This window comes from Danio rerio, chromosome 15 (assembly GCF_052040795.2).
Source record: "Danio rerio strain M-AB ecotype USA chromosome 15, GRCz13ab, whole genome shotgun sequence".
NCBI classification, from domain to species: Eukaryota; Metazoa; Chordata; class Actinopteri; order Cypriniformes; family Danionidae; genus Danio; species Danio rerio.
The window spans coordinates 33,775,424-33,795,689 of NC_141035.1; the positions used below are offsets into that span (position 1 = coordinate 33,775,424).

General features: G+C 32.7%; 1 protein-coding gene across 35 annotated transcripts in view; it reads right to left on the bottom strand.

The window, feature by feature from the left end:
* The window catches only part of nf1a (neurofibromin 1a), a 123,019-nt gene that overhangs the window by 89,796 nt on the left and 12,957 nt on the right, over positions 1-20,266 (bottom strand). For 18 of the 35 annotated variants that reach the window (XR_015509617.1, XR_015509616.1, XR_015509615.1 and 15 more), the window contains exons 3-20: positions 18,619-18,702; positions 15,816-16,006; positions 15,518-15,624; positions 14,140-14,207; positions 13,947-14,022; positions 13,704-13,861; positions 11,473-11,646; positions 11,241-11,369; positions 9,919-9,993; positions 9,297-9,428; positions 9,061-9,189; positions 6,831-6,944; positions 5,583-5,662; positions 5,376-5,499; positions 3,597-3,843; positions 2,901-2,974; positions 1,398-1,901; positions 152-291 (exon numbers count right to left, since the gene is read on the bottom strand). Coding sequence is in view for 27 of the 35 variants with exons in the window: in XM_087284324.1 (XP_087140450.1) it covers positions 152-291; positions 1,398-1,901; positions 2,901-2,974; positions 3,597-3,843; positions 5,376-5,499; positions 5,583-5,662; positions 6,831-6,944; positions 9,061-9,189; positions 9,297-9,428; positions 9,919-9,993; positions 11,241-11,369; positions 11,473-11,646; positions 13,704-13,861; positions 13,947-14,022; positions 14,140-14,207; positions 15,518-15,624; positions 15,816-16,006; positions 18,619-18,702 (2,606 nt within the window). In the remaining 8 variants the exon portion in view is untranslated. The remainder of the gene's footprint in view (positions 1-151; positions 292-1,397; positions 1,902-2,900; positions 2,975-3,596; positions 3,844-5,375; positions 5,500-5,582; positions 5,663-6,830; positions 6,945-9,060; positions 9,190-9,296; positions 9,429-9,918; positions 9,994-11,240; positions 11,370-11,472; positions 11,647-13,703; positions 13,862-13,946; positions 14,023-14,139; positions 14,208-15,517; positions 15,625-15,815; positions 16,007-18,618; positions 18,703-20,266) is intronic. The other 17 variants (XR_015509622.1, XR_015509621.1, XR_015509620.1 and 14 more) reach the window with 1 other exon arrangement.

Consider the following 20,266-nt stretch of genomic DNA (forward strand, 5'->3'; position numbering starts at 1 on the left):
TGAGTTGGAGAAAGAGGTTAATTCAAAAATAAATGATACAAAAAACACATTAAAATCTAATTTTTATCAAAACACCAACCATCAATATAATATCATGTGTTAATGTTAAAATGACCATCAGTCTGTGTGACAAAGAATAGTAACACCTTACCTAACTAGATTGAGCATCATGGTCTCAATGCTGGCTTGACCAAGGTGCTCTGAGCTTCCTTCAGTGTGACTGTCCAGCAAGTTCTTCATGATAGCAATGGTCTGCTCTACAAACAGAGTGTTTGCATCTGTAATAGGAACCTGGCGGCGAAAATAAGATTGTTGTTTTTATTTACAAAACCACTTGTTCAATGACAGAACATTCTAAAAATAAATAGGGTACTAAAACTGAGTTGGCACCACGGAAAAAGACTGCACAGTACAGATTGATCAGAAAACAATAGTTTCCTGCCACCTTGTGTCCAAAACCACACATTGCAGCTTTGCAGTGAAATTGAGTTTAGAGTTTTTAATGCGAGTTGTCAAAACAGTAAAAAAGGATTTGGTTAAAAATACACATAAAATTTCCACTTTCTTTTTTTGTCAAATTTCATTTCCAAAGCCATTTGCATTAAATGATAGATAAATAAATACATTAAAAACATTTAAATATTTAACAAAATTAAATACTAGTTTACTCTTAAGAAAAGATAATTTGATTGTACTGATTTATTAAGTGTTAACTGTTATGACAATATAGAAAATAAATACTTAAACATTGATCTCATAAAACAATAATATAAGAGTAAACTGTATTAGAATTAAGCAAAACTAGGAGCAAATTTACAGTTTGCATTTTAAACGATTTTGATTATATGTTAATTTAAATACACATAAATATTGATTAAGTAATATGATAGTACACTGTATTAAATTTATTGAAATATTTTTGATACATGACAATAATTATTTTTAAAAGTCAATTGTTTTTATTTGTTTTTTTTTTTTATAATTTTTTTGTAAAAAAAAAATATAGTATACAGCTATATTTAGCTTGTTTTGACTCATTTAAAATTTGTGGCTAAAAAACAATTATTGTTTGGAGTGGTCAGAGATAAGTTTGTATCCTCCATTTTGAGTTCTGAAAAGTCATGTGAAATAAAAACTAATTGCAGTATAACACTATGAAACCATGACCCATTTGCTCATACACGACAAAACGTGAAATAAGGCATGTGGACAAACACAAAATCTAAATCAAGTAATTTTAGCATGTCAAAGTCATATTTATGCATATAAAATGTATTTTCCCAACAACAAAATTGTGGCTAGTGAAAATGCTGAGTGGCTAGTAATGTTGGAAAACTACTAGCCACTGTGGCCGGGGATCAAAAAAGTTCATGTCAAGCCCTGCTAGCATCTCTTACCGGCCCCTGGGTGTCAAAGAAGCGTCCGATGCTGTTGCGCAGCTTAGTGAAGAGCATTGAATAGAGAGCCGGACTGAGCTCCAGTCCCACCAGGTCTTTGACGTTGGTGCGAATTTGCACTCCCACTTTCTCATGTGTGCAGACCATCAGAGCCAGCAGACGCTCCAGAAAGCGATTCAGGGATGTTTCGCTGTTTACCTCGCAGGAGCTCATGGAAATCATGGACCCCTTGCGTTCGGTCAGGGGGCCCATTGGAGGACTGTAGGTGCCCAGACTCGGCGTGCTGCGCTGTTGGAGACAAACACCTCCCAGAGCGCACAAGAAACCAGTCATGTTGATCCACTCCTGAGGACGAACAGAAAATAGATGACCATGAATGGAAAAAAAGATGAAATAATTGACCAATCTTATGTTAACTACCTGTCCATCTTCCACTTTGTTTTTTGGGTGGTTGAGTATCTGTTTTGTAGCTTGCTCCCACTTTGCATATGTGTCTTCCCATGCCTAAAATTAAAAAAAGGTAAAGTTTGAGTCAACTCTTTAGTGTCCTTACACACACTCTCAGCTTCGGACGAGGAAACACCGAAATGAATTAGCTCATTAGAGAAAGGGAATGTCCCAGAAAGAGTGTGAAAAGACTTGCTTGTGTCTGCAAAACATTATTCACTGACTGCTTTATGACCTTGAGCGGGTAAATAAGGACTAACATCAGAGTTGAATTTAAAGGATGTTGCTGTACTTCCAATTTGTTGTAAAAATAGCAAGTGATTTCATATATTTATATAATTAATTAATTAATTAATTAATTAATTAATTAATTACTAATTAATGCTTGTTTTCATTTGATTATTGTTAGCAAACACCAATTTTAGTTCATTTGTATTAACTTGATGGTTTTCACATTGACCAGCAAAGATTGTGAAGCTGAGCATTTGTTCTATCCAGCAGTGTCACTTTTAAAATGCATAGATGTTTGTTTGAACACATTTACATTGACAATGATGGGCTGCAATGTCAAGCAAAGGAAAATTTGACGATTATACGGTTCACCAGCCATGACATCCATTCATTCATTTTCCTTCTGCGAAGTCTCTATTTCAGAGGTCGCCACAGCAGAATGAACCACCAGCTATTCCAGCATATGTTTTATGTAGCAGATGCCATTCCAGCCACAACCCAGAAATGGGAAACACCCATACACACTCATTCACGTACATATACTACAGACAATTTAGTTTATTCAATTCACTTATAGAGCATGTCTTTGGACTGTGGGGGGAAACACGAGGAGAACATAAAAACTTCACACAGAAATGCTAACTGGCCCAGCCGGGACTCAAACCAGCAGCCTTCTTGCTGTGAGGTGACAGTGCTAACCACTGAGCCACGTAAAACCTGCATGATATCAAAAATTCTTCAAAATATATTATTTTGTGTTGATCACTGGGTCACTTTAATAAAAAATTGTGAATTCTGAATATTTAGAAACAATAATATCCTCACCTCTACATTTCCAGCTGTAGGGTGCTTTATTCTTCTTAAAAGTGCCATCACTCTTTTTTGTAGTGTGTTGCGACCTGAATGGAAAAATGTTCATATAGTTTATCATATACAAAGATAGATCTATAAAAATAACATTTAAATAATTAAGTTAATCTACTAATGACAACAAATAAACAAACAAAAAGTCTGACAGACATATTTAGACGCAGGTGTATATTCATTTGGCAAAAAATGTCTTAAATGTTCCATTTAAAAATACCTAAATATCTATCACATATTTACAATTTTCCAGGTGAGACTTCTTAGGCCGGATTTACACTGCACTGTTCAAGTGACTAAATTCTGATTTTTTTTCTCCCATGTGGCACAGATCGGATGTGGCCCATGTATGTGTAAGCAGGAACAAATCACATGGATTACGATTTAATCAATTCAGATTCAGGCCTTGTTCATATGTGGCAATTTATCCGATATGAATCAGATCTGTGCCCTCATGTCTGCAGTGTAAGCAAGTAGATCGGAAAAATCTGACCATCAAAAAAATCGGATGCAGTCACAAAATCGGAATTGACCAACAAGATCTGCAGTGTAAATGCAGCCTTACAAAACCTCAGATCACTGATCGTTCCATATTTATTTCCAAAAAATAAATAAAAATGACAGTGTCTGGCAATAATAAATCCAGCATTCACTGACCTGTGGCCATCATATTGCTGACGGATGCAAGCTCAATGAAGGTGTTGTAATTGGGTAGGACTGTGTGAACAGGCAGCTCATCGACACTGCAGCGAATATCGGCCTCCTCACAGAGATGCCTGAAACAGGACATGGCCACCAAAACAGCCTCTGCATCAGGACTCCACAGGAACGTGTACAGACACACCTCCAGCTTGGTCTGAGCCTGTCTGCTGATGGGGATCAGACTGCCCTGTGTAGCACACTCCTGTGTGGAGGAAATGAGCTTGTTTTATCTGGACGGGCAATTGTTATTTTGTTCAGACTTCTATTTTGAATTATGATTTTAAAAAGAACTGATACAGGCATATGGTTAATTTATAAATAATTATGCATAACAATTTGATTTGAGAATATCATTGTAAAAGTCTGATCCTACAATAAGGTGATTTTTTTTTAAATGAAAAACTATTTGAACCACACATTTTATATCTGGATGTTCAACATTTAAGAGACATTTTCAGAAATATATTTTAAATTTATAATTTTAATGATTTAAATTACAAAACTAAATATGATTGCCTAAAATTTATCTTACAAAATAATTTAGCAAACGCATGCACATTAATTTCAACTGGGTACTAAAAAAATGTATACGTAAATTTTTATGTAAAAATTATAAATATGATGATAAAATGATTGTTGAATGTTTAAAAATTAATTTTTAGAAAGATACATTTTGAAGGCATCTTTGGGCAAATATATACAGTATATGAAAAGGAAAGGGTGAAAACATCAAAAGCTCAAAAAGTTTCAAATTTATTCTCAAGGTTTTTTAAAGTGAATAAATTTGATACTTTTGGAGCTTTTGGTGTTGTTGCCCTTTCATAAACATATGCCCAAATAGTCCTTCAAAATGTATCTTCCTAAAAAGGCTGGACGAGTTGGCCTAAAATCTAAATCTTGATTAACTGAATATTCAAACTCTATTACGATTAATAAACTATTTTATTTATTTATTTTTGCCCTAATAGTTTACAGACAGGTGTTATACAGTAACAAATAAAATGCTCACATATTACAAGTGAGAGATATTTGAATGTAGGGTTACTTACTTGATTTACACATTATCTACTATCTATGATTATTTATTGAACATCAATGTTGAACAACTAAAATTAATACACAAATTGCCTAAAAAGAACAGTCACTTTTTTCTTATTTAAAAGTAGAAATAAATAACTTGTACTTTTGGAAAAAAAATATTTTCAATGTTTTTGAAAGTAAAGGTGGGGAGAGTATTAAAAAGAAATCAACCTGGAAAAAAGTGTAAAACAAATGATATCCAAATAATATCATTTTATCGTCATATTTATCAGTTTTACACATAAAGAGAAATAATAAATTTAATTATTAAGATGGATTTTTTTATTATGAATTTAAAAAAATAATTATACCAAAACAAAAATACTGTTTAAACAACACATTTAACAGATAAAGAGGCAAAAGAGAAAAAGAACTGGATAAATTCTAATTCTCAGTTTTTTATTTTGAAATTGATTTGCACAATGAATCTTTTCAATAATATATTTTTTGCATATGAAAAAAAAAGTGTAATTTTATCTGTATGGAGCTGATGATTTCTTAAAACAGGTGGATTTACATTTTATTCATTTAATTTTTTTTTTACCTACAGATTTATACTGTTAAAATACATAGAATTTAAATAACAAAACCAATAACGACTGCCCAGTTTTATTGACAAAAAACCGGAAACAGCCATGATTTGCTTGTCTTTACCTTGTTCTTTAATAGAAACTTGTTCCTGCATATGAGAATCTCCCTGAGCCACTTGAGTATCTCTGTACTGTTGATCATCTGGTGTCCAATCAGCTTCTTACAAATTAGAAATAACACCTGAGAGCTGAGAACACAAAAAGATGAACACAGTCAGACAATTATTCCCATAAACAACATAACAACTTCCATCAATCCTTTCATGTATACCTGATGTCCCAGAAGGTCTCAATGGGAGCGTCCGGGTTCCATAGCTCAATGGTTTCTGGCTGATGTAAAACAAGCAATGCCTAAAAGGGAGTACAAGAATGAGTAGATCAGTTATGTTAAGAAAAAATGCCAATATGTAACCGAACATCAAAGTAAAATCCTTGTACATTTCTCTCATTTTATTTCTTAAGGATTTTATATAATTACATTCATAAACCTTATTTAATTTTAACATTTTTAAAATACATACTAAGTGACTAAAGCAATAAACTTGTTTATAAGAGTTATAAGTATGATTTTTAGAGATCTGAGGTAAATTAATCATTGTTACTCTCAGTATAGTTATGAAGAACATGCTAATTAAAATAAAAATGCATTATGTAGACCATTATTTTTATGAAACAATGTATAATCAACAAAATCTGAAATCAATGTCACACTTTTTCTGCCATTGATCCAGACACGAAAGAAAAAAACATCTCAAACATCAGAACCACCGTCTCTTGTTGTGTAAACTATGATTACTACACTATGACACAATTATTAAAACTATAATTAACATAAACATCTTTGTATATGCATATGAAGGCAAAAATTAAAAGATTTTAGCTATACAATATTACATATGTATTTTATATGTATTATCATATTCTAGCTTGTATATTCTTTAGTCATTTTGTTATCTAGATCTGCATTTTAAACAGTTTGTTTTCATATTTATATTAATACATCTTTTTAATTCAGTCATTTAAATTCTGCTGTATTGGTATTTACACTTATTTCAGTTAGTTGGCAATGCAAAAATATCCATTATTTTAAGTTTATAATACAAAAATATAAGTATACATTTACAGCTTTAGGTCACACTTACCAATAAAGGTTAACGTTAATAAATGTATGTACTAACATAAAACAAAAAACAAAAAACAAATACAGTATTCATAATCATTGTTCAATATTTAATAATGCATTATTAAAATCCTAAATTGTGCTTGTTATTATTACTTTAAGCATGGTGAGTTGAACTAATCAGGGACAACTTAATTTCCATCAACTAACCTTAAAGAATATGAATAAATACCGCAATAAATGTAATGATCATGTCAGTGAATACATTAATATTAACTAATGGAATCTTACTACGAGTGGTAGACAGCTTTTTCTATAATTAGCTAATGGTATTAGCAATATTATGCTGCAAATATGGAAGTACAATAAAGAGGTAAAAAACAAAACAAACAGTTTCACCTCCATGGCCTCTTGGGAAAGCTCAGCACTGTGGGTAAGAGGAACCAGCTGAACCAGACCTTTGATGATCTCAGCTGTGCTGTTCTGAATCTCCTGACCAGGTTTTCCCGGATTCTGGTGGTGTAAAAGCACAATCACTGGAGTCAAACTTGATCCAAATCATCCATAACCCACAACTCTACTGCTAGATGTAGAAACAATATGTAAAGGAAAAACTGTTTGCCCATATTACACTTCATATCAAATCATGTTAAGGAAAGAACAAGGGAGGGGGGTGGTCAGAAATCCACTTCCAAAACCTAATCTGGATAATCCAGGATTTAAACCAATCAGAAAACATTTAAACATGAGCACTGTTGGATTAAAGGATCTTATGAGAATTAAAGAAGCAACGGGTCAAAGGTGACTTGTTTAAACTTTCTGAACTTTCCACAACCCTGAATCTGATTCCAAAGAAATCAAAACATGCAAAGTGAACACACATTTAATCTAGCGCTGACTGAGACTCAACATTACAATATTAAAAGAGCTGCAAATGTCTCAATAACCTCTGTGTGATTTATATTTATATTTAAGTACTTTTATAATATTTATTAATATTTTGTTTTATTTAGGATTATTGGTCTGTTTCTAAACAGTATAAACAGTGAATTTTATATAAACAGTAAATATAAACAGTGAATTTTACACCTATGCAATTTGTTTCGTCTTTTTTTTCCTCTCGGTTTTATTATGGTGCACCTGATAATAACATTAGAGCTGGGTGTTTTGATAATAATCATTGCAATGTGATTTTTCATTGATTAAAAACAAAAACATATTTGATATGCTTTAAAGCAGAACTAAAATAATGCTTTAGTTAAAAGGCTAATTGATGAATTTACTTTTATACCAGTAACTGCACAATAGTATTGTGGCAAGATTGGGAGAAATGTATTATTAATGTATACGTAATGAACAAAGACTTACAAAAGAAGACTTTACATATAATTACAGTTGTTATTAAGCTATCACATATGTGTATTTGTATTTATCCTTAATGTATTGAGGCTAGTGATTTAAAAAAAAAAAAAAAAAACACTGAAAACCCAATTTCAGCATGATAATGAGGAGCTATATGTGGGGTAACACTGCACGATATTGGAAAAAACTGACATTGCGATATTTTGTTTTTCTGCATTTATAATGCGATATGAATAGAATTTCACAGCATGACTAATACCTCTATTTGGAAAAAAATCAAAGGTTTACATTAATTGTGATGATTTTGTCTAGGAGTGAATTTGCATAAAATATAATAAACATTGCATAATGATCATTATATAATTAAAGCATACATGAATAAAATAGATCAAAGATCTTAAATGAATAAACAGTGCTTTATGGTTTTCTGGAGAGTCTTAACAGTATTGAGAAACATAAATTAAGTGTAAAATAACACTGTATACAGTAGTTAATATTTGAAGCCTATCAAAACCTTGAGTTGTCCTAAAATTATTCAACAACATCCATTCTTGTTTCAGGACAATTTTAAAATGTTCTCTGATCCTCTTCAAATGTTGACTTCTAGTCTTGATTGTAAAAATAATTGAATGCAATTTTTCTATGTTGAAGCTAAACATTTAATCTTTTCAAGTGGAATTCACTTGAATGTCTACACTTGAATGTCTAGTCAAATGCAGGCATTTATTACAATCCCAACTAAACATTGCAGATTCTGCGTTGTGACGATTCGCACATTGCAATATCGATACTGAAACGCTATATAATGCAGCCCTAATGTGGGCTTTTACTTACATGTGTGATAGTACAAAATTTTATTTAAAAGATTTATTTGAAATTGTAACATTCATAATCACATTTAAAGAGTTTTAATTATGTCATTGTTTTCCCCAGTCAGGGAACAAGACCTGCTCCATCATTTAAAATTATGTGAATAAAATAAAAATAAAAATATTTTGTGAAGGAAAATAGCTGCTAAAAGATGTTACTCAATACAAATTTGATAACTAGTAATAATTACATTTACATTATACCACACATTTGCGAAATGTTCATATTCTTGACCCAAAAAACAAGTAGTTTAACCGTCTCATTTCTACAAAAATCTACCTTTTAACTTGAAAGCATAGAGATTTGACCTATTTTGATTATTAACCATTGATCATTATTGATTATTTAGATTACATTTAAAAACTCTTTAATCCATATAGCAGGCTTATATACTCACGTGCAGCATTAGTTTGGGGTCAGCGTGGATAAGTTTGACCAGTGCCAGCAGCAAAGAACGCGAATCAAGATCTGTGGACTTTTCCTTGAACTTCAAACTTGTTGTCATTTTCTCTTTGAATGTCAAACTCTGCAAGTAATAAAATGCCACTTTGACCAATGCAAAGTCCAGTGTTTGTTTTTCTATACGTAATAGACTGTATGCATTTTAATGTGTAGTATTTAAGCATGTCTCACTGATGTCATCCTCAGAGGCGGATGTGCACTGAGACTCTGAATCACTCGACCCAGTGTGTCTGCAAACATGGTGCGTAGTTCTCCTGAGTAGCAGTAGATGGCGTCAATCTTCGGCCACCAGTCCAGGTGAGACTAGAAACATGAGCGCGAGACATTAATAAGCAACAACTGGCAAAGGTACAGTGCAGACCATAAACTTAAGATGTTGTAAATTCAGTGATTTTTAATACAGTCACTTGAAGGCTGATGGAATTTTTAACATTACAGTAAACAGTCATAATAGAAATTATAATCATAATTGTAATAATTTTATTGGTAGAAATATTTTATTGGTAGTTAATTTAGTGTCTGTATACAAAAAAATTTATATAAATATGTCACTGCATAATTAAACATGTCACGAAAAATCTCGCAAACACTAAGATTATTAGCAGCTGCTTATATGCATGGTATTAAACATTATGATGTATAATAGTGATGTATAATAGTTTGCATAACATTTAATCATTGTGTTGACAGTGCATTACTAAACTGGCCGTTTGTTTTATGATCTAAATTTAAAATCCGACTTTAGGCACTGAAAAACACCAAGTGCGTACATCAATTAGGAACTTATACTTACATTTGTGATAATTTTGTGCAGGGAGTTGACAAGGACGAAATGGAAGGTAGGAGGAGAAGTCGAGGCCAGACACACCTAGCAGAGAAAATAATTTATTTTTTAAAAAAAATAAAAAATAGAAAAAAAAATACCCACCAACAACAAAGTCAAGTGACATTTGACACTTTTAGATTAATCTTTTTTTGGTTTATCCTGCAATAGTTAATAATGATGTTGATGTCTATCGTTTCTGCTATATTTTTAAAAAATTATTTTAGGTAAAACAAGTAAAAAAAAGTAAGCAATTCTAAGGAAAAAGTGCAAGATATTGCCAGATGGGCTCATAACTGCAAAAGTAAAATTGAGAATTTTAAAGTCAGTATATATCTCAAACTCTGACCTTTTTTTCCTGAGTATTTATAACAAAATCAATTTAGAGATCATATTCAGAAATTCTGTATGTATTTTCATATATCACTCTTTATGTTTAAAATGTAAATCTACAACTTATTTCCCCCAATTTATATGTAGATTTAAAATTATAAATGGATATATCCATTTATATGTTTAAATATACATATAAATTGGGGTAAAAACCAAAAAAATTTGTTTTTTACCAAATTTTGGTAAAAACCCAAGCAATACAAACATAAAATGTTTGGTAAACATTTTGGTAAAAACCCAAACAATACAAACATAAAAAACAAAAACTAAAATCTGAAAAAGTAGTTGGAATGACGAGGAAAAAGGAATACAGAACTACTGAAATGTATTTAATAGATTAAATAAAAGGCTTTTATCGTGATAGCAGCTGAAAGACAACTCTCATTTGGAAAATGAAGTCGCATAAATCGCTCAGATGTGAGTTTTTCCACAGACTTTAACTGAGTGTAAAAAAGGGCAGAGGGCTGCTGAATAACTACTAAGAGATTTCAGCTGCTGTCTGGGCTTTCACTGCCTTTCTACACCTTACTTTCTTCATGTGTTTATTACTTTTTTCCTGTGTGCTTTCATTTTATTACATATAACTACATTTCTAAAGCAATACGTTTTGTTTTCTTTGCATATAGGGATTCATTTGGTTGTTACCAACATCCGGTGAAAATTTCAAGTCAACGGCACCAATATGTTTACTGGGAGAAATGGTGACGTGTTGTATACTTGTTTTCTCCACTATCTCTCTCTCTCTCTATATATTTTTACATATCTCTCTAATTAAAAATATGTGAAAACAGCTTCCCTTTATCGTAGTATGTTTTGATAGTAATAATATAAAAATGTCTTTAAGATATTGGATACTGAATTCCTAAGAAATTTCCCTAAGATTTAGTGACCAAACTTACCTTAAAATGCTGGTTGTTGCGAGGATTGATGCGATAACATGACACAAAGCAGTCGATCATCAAATCTACATCGGCGCTCTGGCAGCCCGTACCTCTTGAGAAAGGTTTGGTGGGGTTAAACAGGAGACCCTGAAAGACAAAAGAGAGAGAGAATTTAAACACCTCTTGTTCAATTCATACTTCCTTTTCTCTATGGACACCATATTTATTAATTTACAATGTACATCCTTGCCTTAAGGTCCATGACGATGGACTGAACCAGGAGAAAGATGACAGAATTATCCTCCCAGTTGATATATGTGCAGGCTTTGCAGAGTTTGACGCATGCAACAGCTGCACTTTCCGTCAATTGTTTGCTGCCGCTGTGTTGGCCAAGAGCCTTTCGTAAACTGTCTACAAATGACTTCTGTTGATGAAAAAAAACAAACAAATAAGATTTGTCATCAATGCAATATCCTGTGAAATATTTTTTATTTTTCAAATATTTCTCAAGTGATATTTAATGGAGCAAAAAAAAAATTTCACAGTATGTCTGACAACATTTTTTCTCTGGAGAAAGTCTTATGCATTATATTTTGGCTAGAATAAAAGCAGTTTTAAAATTTTTTAAAACCATTTTAAGGTCAATATTACTATATAAATATATATATTTGTCGATTGTCTACTGAACAAACCGCTACAATGACTTTTTTCTGGCCTAGTTTCCTGAAATATATCTAGTAAAATATTATGTGCTGCCAAATAAATGAGTTATTAAAACTTATGTTTAGAAATGTGTTGAAAAAGTATTATTTCCGTTAAACAGAAATGGGGAAAAAATATACAGCGAGATAATAATTCTGAGTTGTATAATATGACTGTTTTAAATGTTCCATGGCTACTTAAAATACTTCCTACTGGATTTAGTGGGAAATTTTTCTTTTTTTGTTGTTACTTAAAATTATTAATTTTGCTGCTCTCTCAAAATTTGCTACAATATTTGTGACACTTACCTTGCCGTCTTAATGTGAAATTACATAGACAACAACATAGTAAAACTGTATTTATTCTTTTTTTTAACCTCAAGAACAATTTGACTCTGTGATGTATTTGAAACAAACACAGACAAACAGAAAGAGAAATTTTAGGGTATAACTTTTTTCCTAGTAAAGCCTACTATACCATATTTATTACAAGAAAAACTCCTATTGAATAGAGTGTTGATAAAAACAAATCTCTTCTAAATTAGCTAAATAATACTAAACCATTATTTGTACAATTAATCAGCAGATCAGTGTTAATTTTAAGAGTTTTTATCATAAAACTTAACACTTAAAGTCTAACTAAAGAATAAACTTATGCTACAAATAAGACCAATAAATTATATTTCAATGCACTTTATACAAGTAGTCTGCCGTTGTACAAATAGAAATAATTTACACTAGTGACCATACAAATAACACATGCACCGAATTGACATTTTTGTCCAGTTTGAGTTGCTATGTACAATTGAATTTGTTTTTAATTTTTTGTGTATTATCACTATACACCAAACAGGTCATCAAAACTGATCAGACTGATAAGATCACAACATATTTAAAGTCCTGCTCACACACTGTGGGATTTCAGCCATGAAATGCCAGGATTTCAGCCATTTGGTCGACTGAGACAAATTCGGAAAATCCTAAAAGATTCCTGAAATCCTGGGCTAAGATCTGTAGTCTTTAATTGTTGGTTTCACATGTTCACCGAAAGCCGATTAATAGCCGTTGCGATCAGATGGGGAAGTTTTGGCAGTGTCAGAAGATTTCAGACTTTCCTGCAGTGTGACAACAGCTGCGATGAGCGTCAATCCAAAAACCAATAGGAGCCCTGAGAAACAATCCATGCTCCAATGCAAATGACCACCGGAAATATCGAAATAATTTTCTATTTTCCTGGTTTTATAACAAAGACACGATGTGTGCAAAATTGCCGCTACAGATTGTTTACGCTTGCTGAGGAATCATTTCAGAACGTGTGATAATGAAAGTGTCACGGATGGATGACGTCAAACTCCGGGGGAGTTTTCGTCAGTGTTTGGCGCATTTTCATTGCTGTTCAGTCAGAATTTATGACAGCTGATTTCTTACAGTGTAACATGGGAGCCATGTTCATGCAGTCTTACATGTTTTAATCATTTAGAAAAAAAATATTAATAATAATAAAAAAATAATAAATAAAAAATAAATAAAAAATAAATAAACAAACAATCACACAGTTTGAGCCGGCCCTAAGGCAGCATAAAATTAAAATAATAATAAAATAAAATAATAATAATTATTAAAAAAAACAATAAAAATTAACGAAATATGATTGATATTGTATTTAATTTTGCAATTACAAAAACACAAAAATCCTGGAGTGACTAGTAAACCCTTCCTGAAAACAAATAAAGTCACCAGTCTTAAATGCTTGAGAATTGAGCTGGAACAGAAGCCTGACCTTGTTAGCTTTCTCCTCTCCCCCTACTTCTTTGGTGATGCTCTGCGTGATCTCTGGACAGAGGATGAGGAGGATGATCTGCAGTGGCCACACAGCAGCTTTTCTCTTTGCGCTTTCCGCAAAACTGTCCACTAGGTCGAACAGTCTCTCTGCACAGTCTGCATACAGAGATCCACAGTTTAAACCCCTGTGAAGACTTTACACATCTTTCAGCAAACAATCTAGTAAACAAGTGTCACTCACCGGCCATGTCGGCCTGGGGTCTCTGATAGAGCATAGTGAAATCATCAGGGTAGTGTTCAACCCAGTTCCAGAAAGCCTGACACAAACATATCAGATATATTTATTATCATCAGCCTTTTGTATGATGAGATTTATTAAACACGTACAAAAACAGAAGTGTTTTAATCTATTTGGCTGTTTACGAAGCACATACCTTTTCCAAACTGCTGATTACTGCAAGCTGAGCCGGCTTTTTCAAAGACTTGAACTTAAGTACTGCTTCTAAAGAGAATAAACGGGAAGATGCGAGACGATTGAGGGTAGTCTATTTATGTGAAATCAATTACATCAGTCTACAATAATAGTAATTTAATTAAAAAATAATTAGGTCAGGTCAGTATCCTAAGCAGTAAATAAATAAAACTTTTAAGCAAATGTTACTGTAAGGAAAGTAATTAAATGCTATTTTTAAATAAAAAGTTGGAAGGTAATTGAGGTGGATTGTAAATGTAATGATTGTAAAATGGCCAGATTGGGTAGCTATTGGGTAGCTAAGACTTGTAAAATAAAGATTTAAGACCTACAAAACAACATTTTAGTAGATTTAAGACTTCTTAAGGTCTTTTAAAAACCTTGCGAATACTGTGGATTTGCTTATTCATATATTTAGATCAAAGGGCCAATTTAGTAAAAAAATTTAGTTAAAAAGACACTATTTTATGCCATGATTATGCAAACCAATCCCCTAGTTAACATCACAGAGTTTATCATTAAAACTACCAGAATGGTCATGGTAGTCATTCTGACCATTCAAATGTGTCAAATTCAAATCAAAATTACATTCAAAGCCTTTATTATGATTTTAGAATTAAGCTTTGAATGCCTCTCTTCAAATTCTATTAAGTCATTAATACAACTAATAATACAGGCTTTTTTTTGTCATATAGACAATAATTGAGTATAAGTTACCAGACCACCACTAAAAGTGCGTACCTCACTTTGTCCGGCGAGCAGGAGAGCAAACTTTATTTACCACAATGAAAATGTTGTTTTTGAAAGTTTTAAAGACACATCTTAAGGAACTTTCTGTTTTTGATATGAGTATGCTTTTGTTAGCATAGAGGCATGGGTATTTTATGTTATAAAATACAATTTTAAGTTAGAGTAAAATAAACACGCATTTAGGAAAAATCTGGGTATTACAGTTCTATACGTTCCCTGTGTGTCTCTCTTGTGCTCTTTGATTTTGTTTTGTTTATCTAACTCCCTCAGAGGCTTTGATGCTAATCAGTTGCAACTAACTTTGGTTAATTGGCTCTACTGATAGATGTTCTATCCTGATCGGCCTACTAGAGGATACAAGGCAGAGCTGAGCTCTTTTTTTAGTGTGGAGGCCAGGAGCAAGAAGACTGATTTGTATTTTTTTTAACAAAGTTAATAAAAAACAAATCTATCAAAATGACTGCCTTCTAGTTAGTTCTAGTGTATTACATATTTTTTTAGATTTACATTACTTAAGATTACTCTAAATGCATTATACCAACACATATGTGGATCACGAAGGTAAAAAAAAAAACTAGAGAATGCATTACCTTGTAGGAGTCTCTTTAACTTGGAGCAATCTACATTGATATACTGAATGAGCTCAATGTCATGGACATCCACTGTGTCCTCTGTACAAACTGTGAGCTCTTGCAACCTATAACAAGACAATGGTAGATTAACATCAATGATTTGATAATATTTAATGGTTCTTTTAGTAGACAACAAACCACAATAGCTTTGTACAATAGACTTTATATTTAGTTTATTTAAAATTAGCTATTTCTACACAATAAGAAAGGTCCTAGAACAAAGCCTTGTGGAACCCCCATTGTGTTAGAGAGGTACCTGGTGGAGATACGACTGAAGACGGCATTAAAGTTGTTGCAGCTGAGAGAGAAAAGCACAGCAGAGGCGGAGCTGCGCAGCTGAGTGGCGTGTTGCTGGCCCTCACGGTACGAGTGCAGGAAGTGACAGATTTCAGGCAGCAACTGTTTTACCAACATAGCCTCATCCAGCCTCAGGCAATCCTTAGGTTGCTGATGATGCACATAAACACAGCATATTTTATATTCTCTTTTTGACAGTGTATTATCCAACTTATTCAACCATTGGATTGTAAAAGCTTATCCTTATTGTGTAATTTAGTTTACTGTTGAGGGATCTGCCATGCATTTGTAAAAGAAGCATAAAAATAAGAAGCTCTAGCTCTAAGTGGATAACATTTGTCAGAATAGTAAAACTGACCTGTAAACGTATCAAGTAACCTGACTTAAATGTACTTCACTGAGTAGAAAAAGCGTCTGAATTAGTAGAAAGCAGGAAAGGGGGAAGCAAACAGTAATGAAATCCAATGACAGACCACCCAGCAAACACATTAGTGGATCAATACACTGCACGCATACTAGGTCAAGCTAAGCGTCCTAAATGTGTAACAGTGATGGAAAAGAGAAAGCTCTCTGTAGTGTTAGGCACAAATTTGTAACTGACAAAAATAGTCCTGAATAAAAAAAATGTATAGTTGCCTTGAAGCTTCATGAATGTTTTGCAAAAGAACTGAATCCTAAACAGCATGAATATAAGCTGTTTTTGGTATGTATATATTTGCATCTCAGTGACACAAAAGGAAATGACATGGAGAAAAAAAAGAATTGTGAAAACAAAACCAAATGTACAGACAGTGAACAGCTGCGTAGCATCTGAGCAAGCAAAAATTAATAATCTATACTGGAAAATCCAGACAATCTCAAGACGAGGAAACACCTGCAAATGTAATAATCTCTTGACAGGGCCGGTTCAAAGCCCACTGTCTGGAAGTAAAAGTTGAGGATTTAATTGTTTTACCAGGGTTCGGTCTCTAAGGCTGAGACAAAAGTTCTTGAGTAATCAAAATATATTTCTGCACAGCTTTCTGCCTTTTGAGGCCTGAGCGATATCGCCGTCCATATTATGTGAAGATAAATGTTACAAATTCATGTTAGAGCCATTTTACACTAAAGGAGAAACTGAGCGGGGACGAAAGTAACATGGGATGAAAGTAACAAAACAATTTTCTTGAAGCCCTGACAACATTTGCTATCCAGCCTTTAACAGCATATTCAGCATGCAAACCTTGACGGAGCTGGCAAATATCACCTGATTTCAGAACCATGCTTCACAGTTTGGTCTGAATTTTTTAAATGAAGAGAGTAAATTATTGTAGCGGTTCTTTTTTAATTTAAAAGTAATAATTTTACACTGAAAATAAGTGACAGAACAATAAACAAATAAAAAATTGTATCTGTCTAATGTTAATCTAAGCTACATTTAAGCTAAGTATTTAGTTTTAAAGAGAGCAAATCTAGTCAAAGGCTGCTGAACTTCTGTCTGAAAGACTTGTTTGACAATATTATAAAATGTTTCCTATTTTTCTTTTGTATTTTTAGTAGAAATGTGTTTATTTCATACAAAATTTGAAGCGGTCAGTTTTTGTCACATGACTCTTAATGCGCTCGCAGCATTCCTTTAAATATGTGCACCTGGAAAGCTTGAGTGCATCGCACCATGTGCGTCGCTGCCAATATGCGCACGAAAGCTGTGCACCTATATTAGAAATACGAACTTGCACGTTTAAAACACGAGATATGTAAATAGCCCTTAGTTATTAGCCTTAGCCATAGAAGAAAAAAAATCTGCCTTTAATCCAGTGTGCATAATTATTTTGCACAAGCTCGGAACTTTAAACTAGCACACAGTTGGCATAACTTTGTTTAGTTGCAGCAGTTTTGTTTCGTGCAGAAACGCGGTGTTGAGAAGCCTTTATAATTAATTAACCGTGACGAATTAAAGTGTGGTTAATAGTGAAACCTGTCAATCATTGCATCCCTGGTCTCTAATGACAGGCTCAAAAGTAACAATGTGTAATTTATGTTGATAGTGAAATTATTTTGAAGTTGTTCTACATTTGTTCAAAATACCACCCGATATTGATAGACCACACTTATGAGTTAGTAACTACAATGAAAATATATTTCTGTCTAAAACTTTACCTTTTAAAAATAGGTTTTATGGAAAAATGGTACTTTCGTCACAGCGCTCCCCTGCTGGTCAAAATGTAAAATCATTAAAATAGGCTGATTTGGTGCTCCTAAAACATTTCTACTTGTTATATATATTTTGAAAGCCGCTACACTTTTACAGAACTGTATGATGAATTTAAAAAAGTTAAAAAGAAATGAACTGATCGTCGACATTTAGTTTAGATTATTATACCATGGCATAGTTGAACAAAAATATTCTGGTTGGTTGACAGTTCTGTCAGATTCCAAAATGTTGATTCATTTCTAAAAGCATGTGGTTATGAAGAAGTTCCAGTTTCACCACATTCATTTCATTTAATAGAACTTCACAGCTTACCACAGTAAAAGGACTGCACAAATACTTTCGATATGAAACTCTAGAATAAAACCTACACAAGTTTTTTAGCTGATGCAGGTCAGGGTGTGGGCTGGCGACAATGGAACAATTGTGAATGTAAAGCAGTTTGCATCGCATTCAGCAATAAAGCTGAAACCACAGCATGGGACAATGCAGTTAAAAGGCAGGACGCAAGACAGTCAAAACAAGCCATAGGTCAGACAAAGTTCATGCAGGGATAAGACGAGCTGCTCACCCCTGCTAGACACTTCTCCAGTGTGTCCAGTATGATCAGCTGGGAGAAGTAGAGGTTCTTCTCAGCAGCTTCGCCAAATATCCGCTATGAACGAGATACAGCAATATATTGATAAGAACTCTAATCCAGTGTGCTGCCAACATAAAGTATGCTTACATGGGCATCAAAATTCAGATTTTAATCCAATTAAGACAATACATAATAAATACATAATAAATTCATAATAAATTCAGAGTCAACTACATAAACAAATTATTGATTACCTTAATCTGGCTAAAGTCATAAAGTAACACACATTTAATTAAGATTAGAAGAGTATTGTTTTTGTCGCATTGTTATAGCACAAAAGGGCCCGTTGCTAAAAAATTGGTATTAGCGGTCATATGTTTGCACAAATATCATGATAATTAAACGGAATATGGTTTAAAAACTTTAAATAATCAAACAAAAATTACTTGCAGTACCAAGAAATGTAATTTTTTATTTATTTAATGCCATGTCAGAAACCAAGGCTTTAATGGCAAGAACATGATAATAATAAATATACAATTAAAAAAAAATCACAAACTAATAGATTTTTAGCACTAATACTAAAAGATTTTTAGCACTAATACATGATAAAAATTCTACAATTTTTCCTGGAGTCACTTTTTTATTCATTTTAGTTCATTTCATAAAAAAGTCTTCTGGAATCATTAAAAGCAGGACAATCCAGTAAAATATGTTTTAGTTTGAGAGGAATTGTGCAGTACAAACATTGAGTAGGGTCTTCTACAATACCATGGTGAACATAAACTGTTGATGTGCAAAATCCAAAGGAAATGTTTGATAGTCACGTAATGACATCAATCAATCTTTGTACTATAAAATGTAAAACAGGAACATAAAAAATAACATTCTAAAAAAACTTGTTTAAGCAATCATATTAATGTCTAATTTAGATTCAGGTAAATCATTGATTACTGATGTAATGATGAATAAAGTGCTTTGTTACATTCCACATATGAAGTAACTCATGTACTAATGTTTTAGCTAATAATGGTAAACACTACATTTAGGGCATTAGTTTACCCAATAGGGAAATTATGTTGTTAATTATGTCTTTCCAATCCCCAAAACTTTGTTGATTTTCAGTACACAAATTAAGATATTTCCGAGAGCTCTCAGACTATTTGTAAACAATACGTATCATCAGATTATAAGAAGTATTTGCACAAGCAAATCCCTCTGTGGTGAGTGACAAGTACTGTGAGAATGAAACTAAACTGCTTTGTTTATGATTTGTTTGTGCAAAAAACATCCTCTCACACGGATGCAGAATGCACACTCATTTCAGTCTGCTGTTGTCAGTTTGGTGTGTTCATACTCAGATAATTGGTCCAGACAAGACCAGAAGCGAGCAGACAACACAATTGGTTTTCATCTGCGCTAGTTCTTTGGCATTGGTTTGCCGTGTCCTGGCTTTTAGGTTGGCCCTTTGCCAAGTTAAGAGCAAGATATTTGAATATACCATTAAATGCATTGTGCAAATATTGGGTAAAATTATTTATTTTATTTCAGATTTAGACAAATTAAAAGCAAAGATTAATGTAGAATATTAGTAAACCTTTATCTGGCATCCAGGATTTATTTGTTCACCATAAATAAA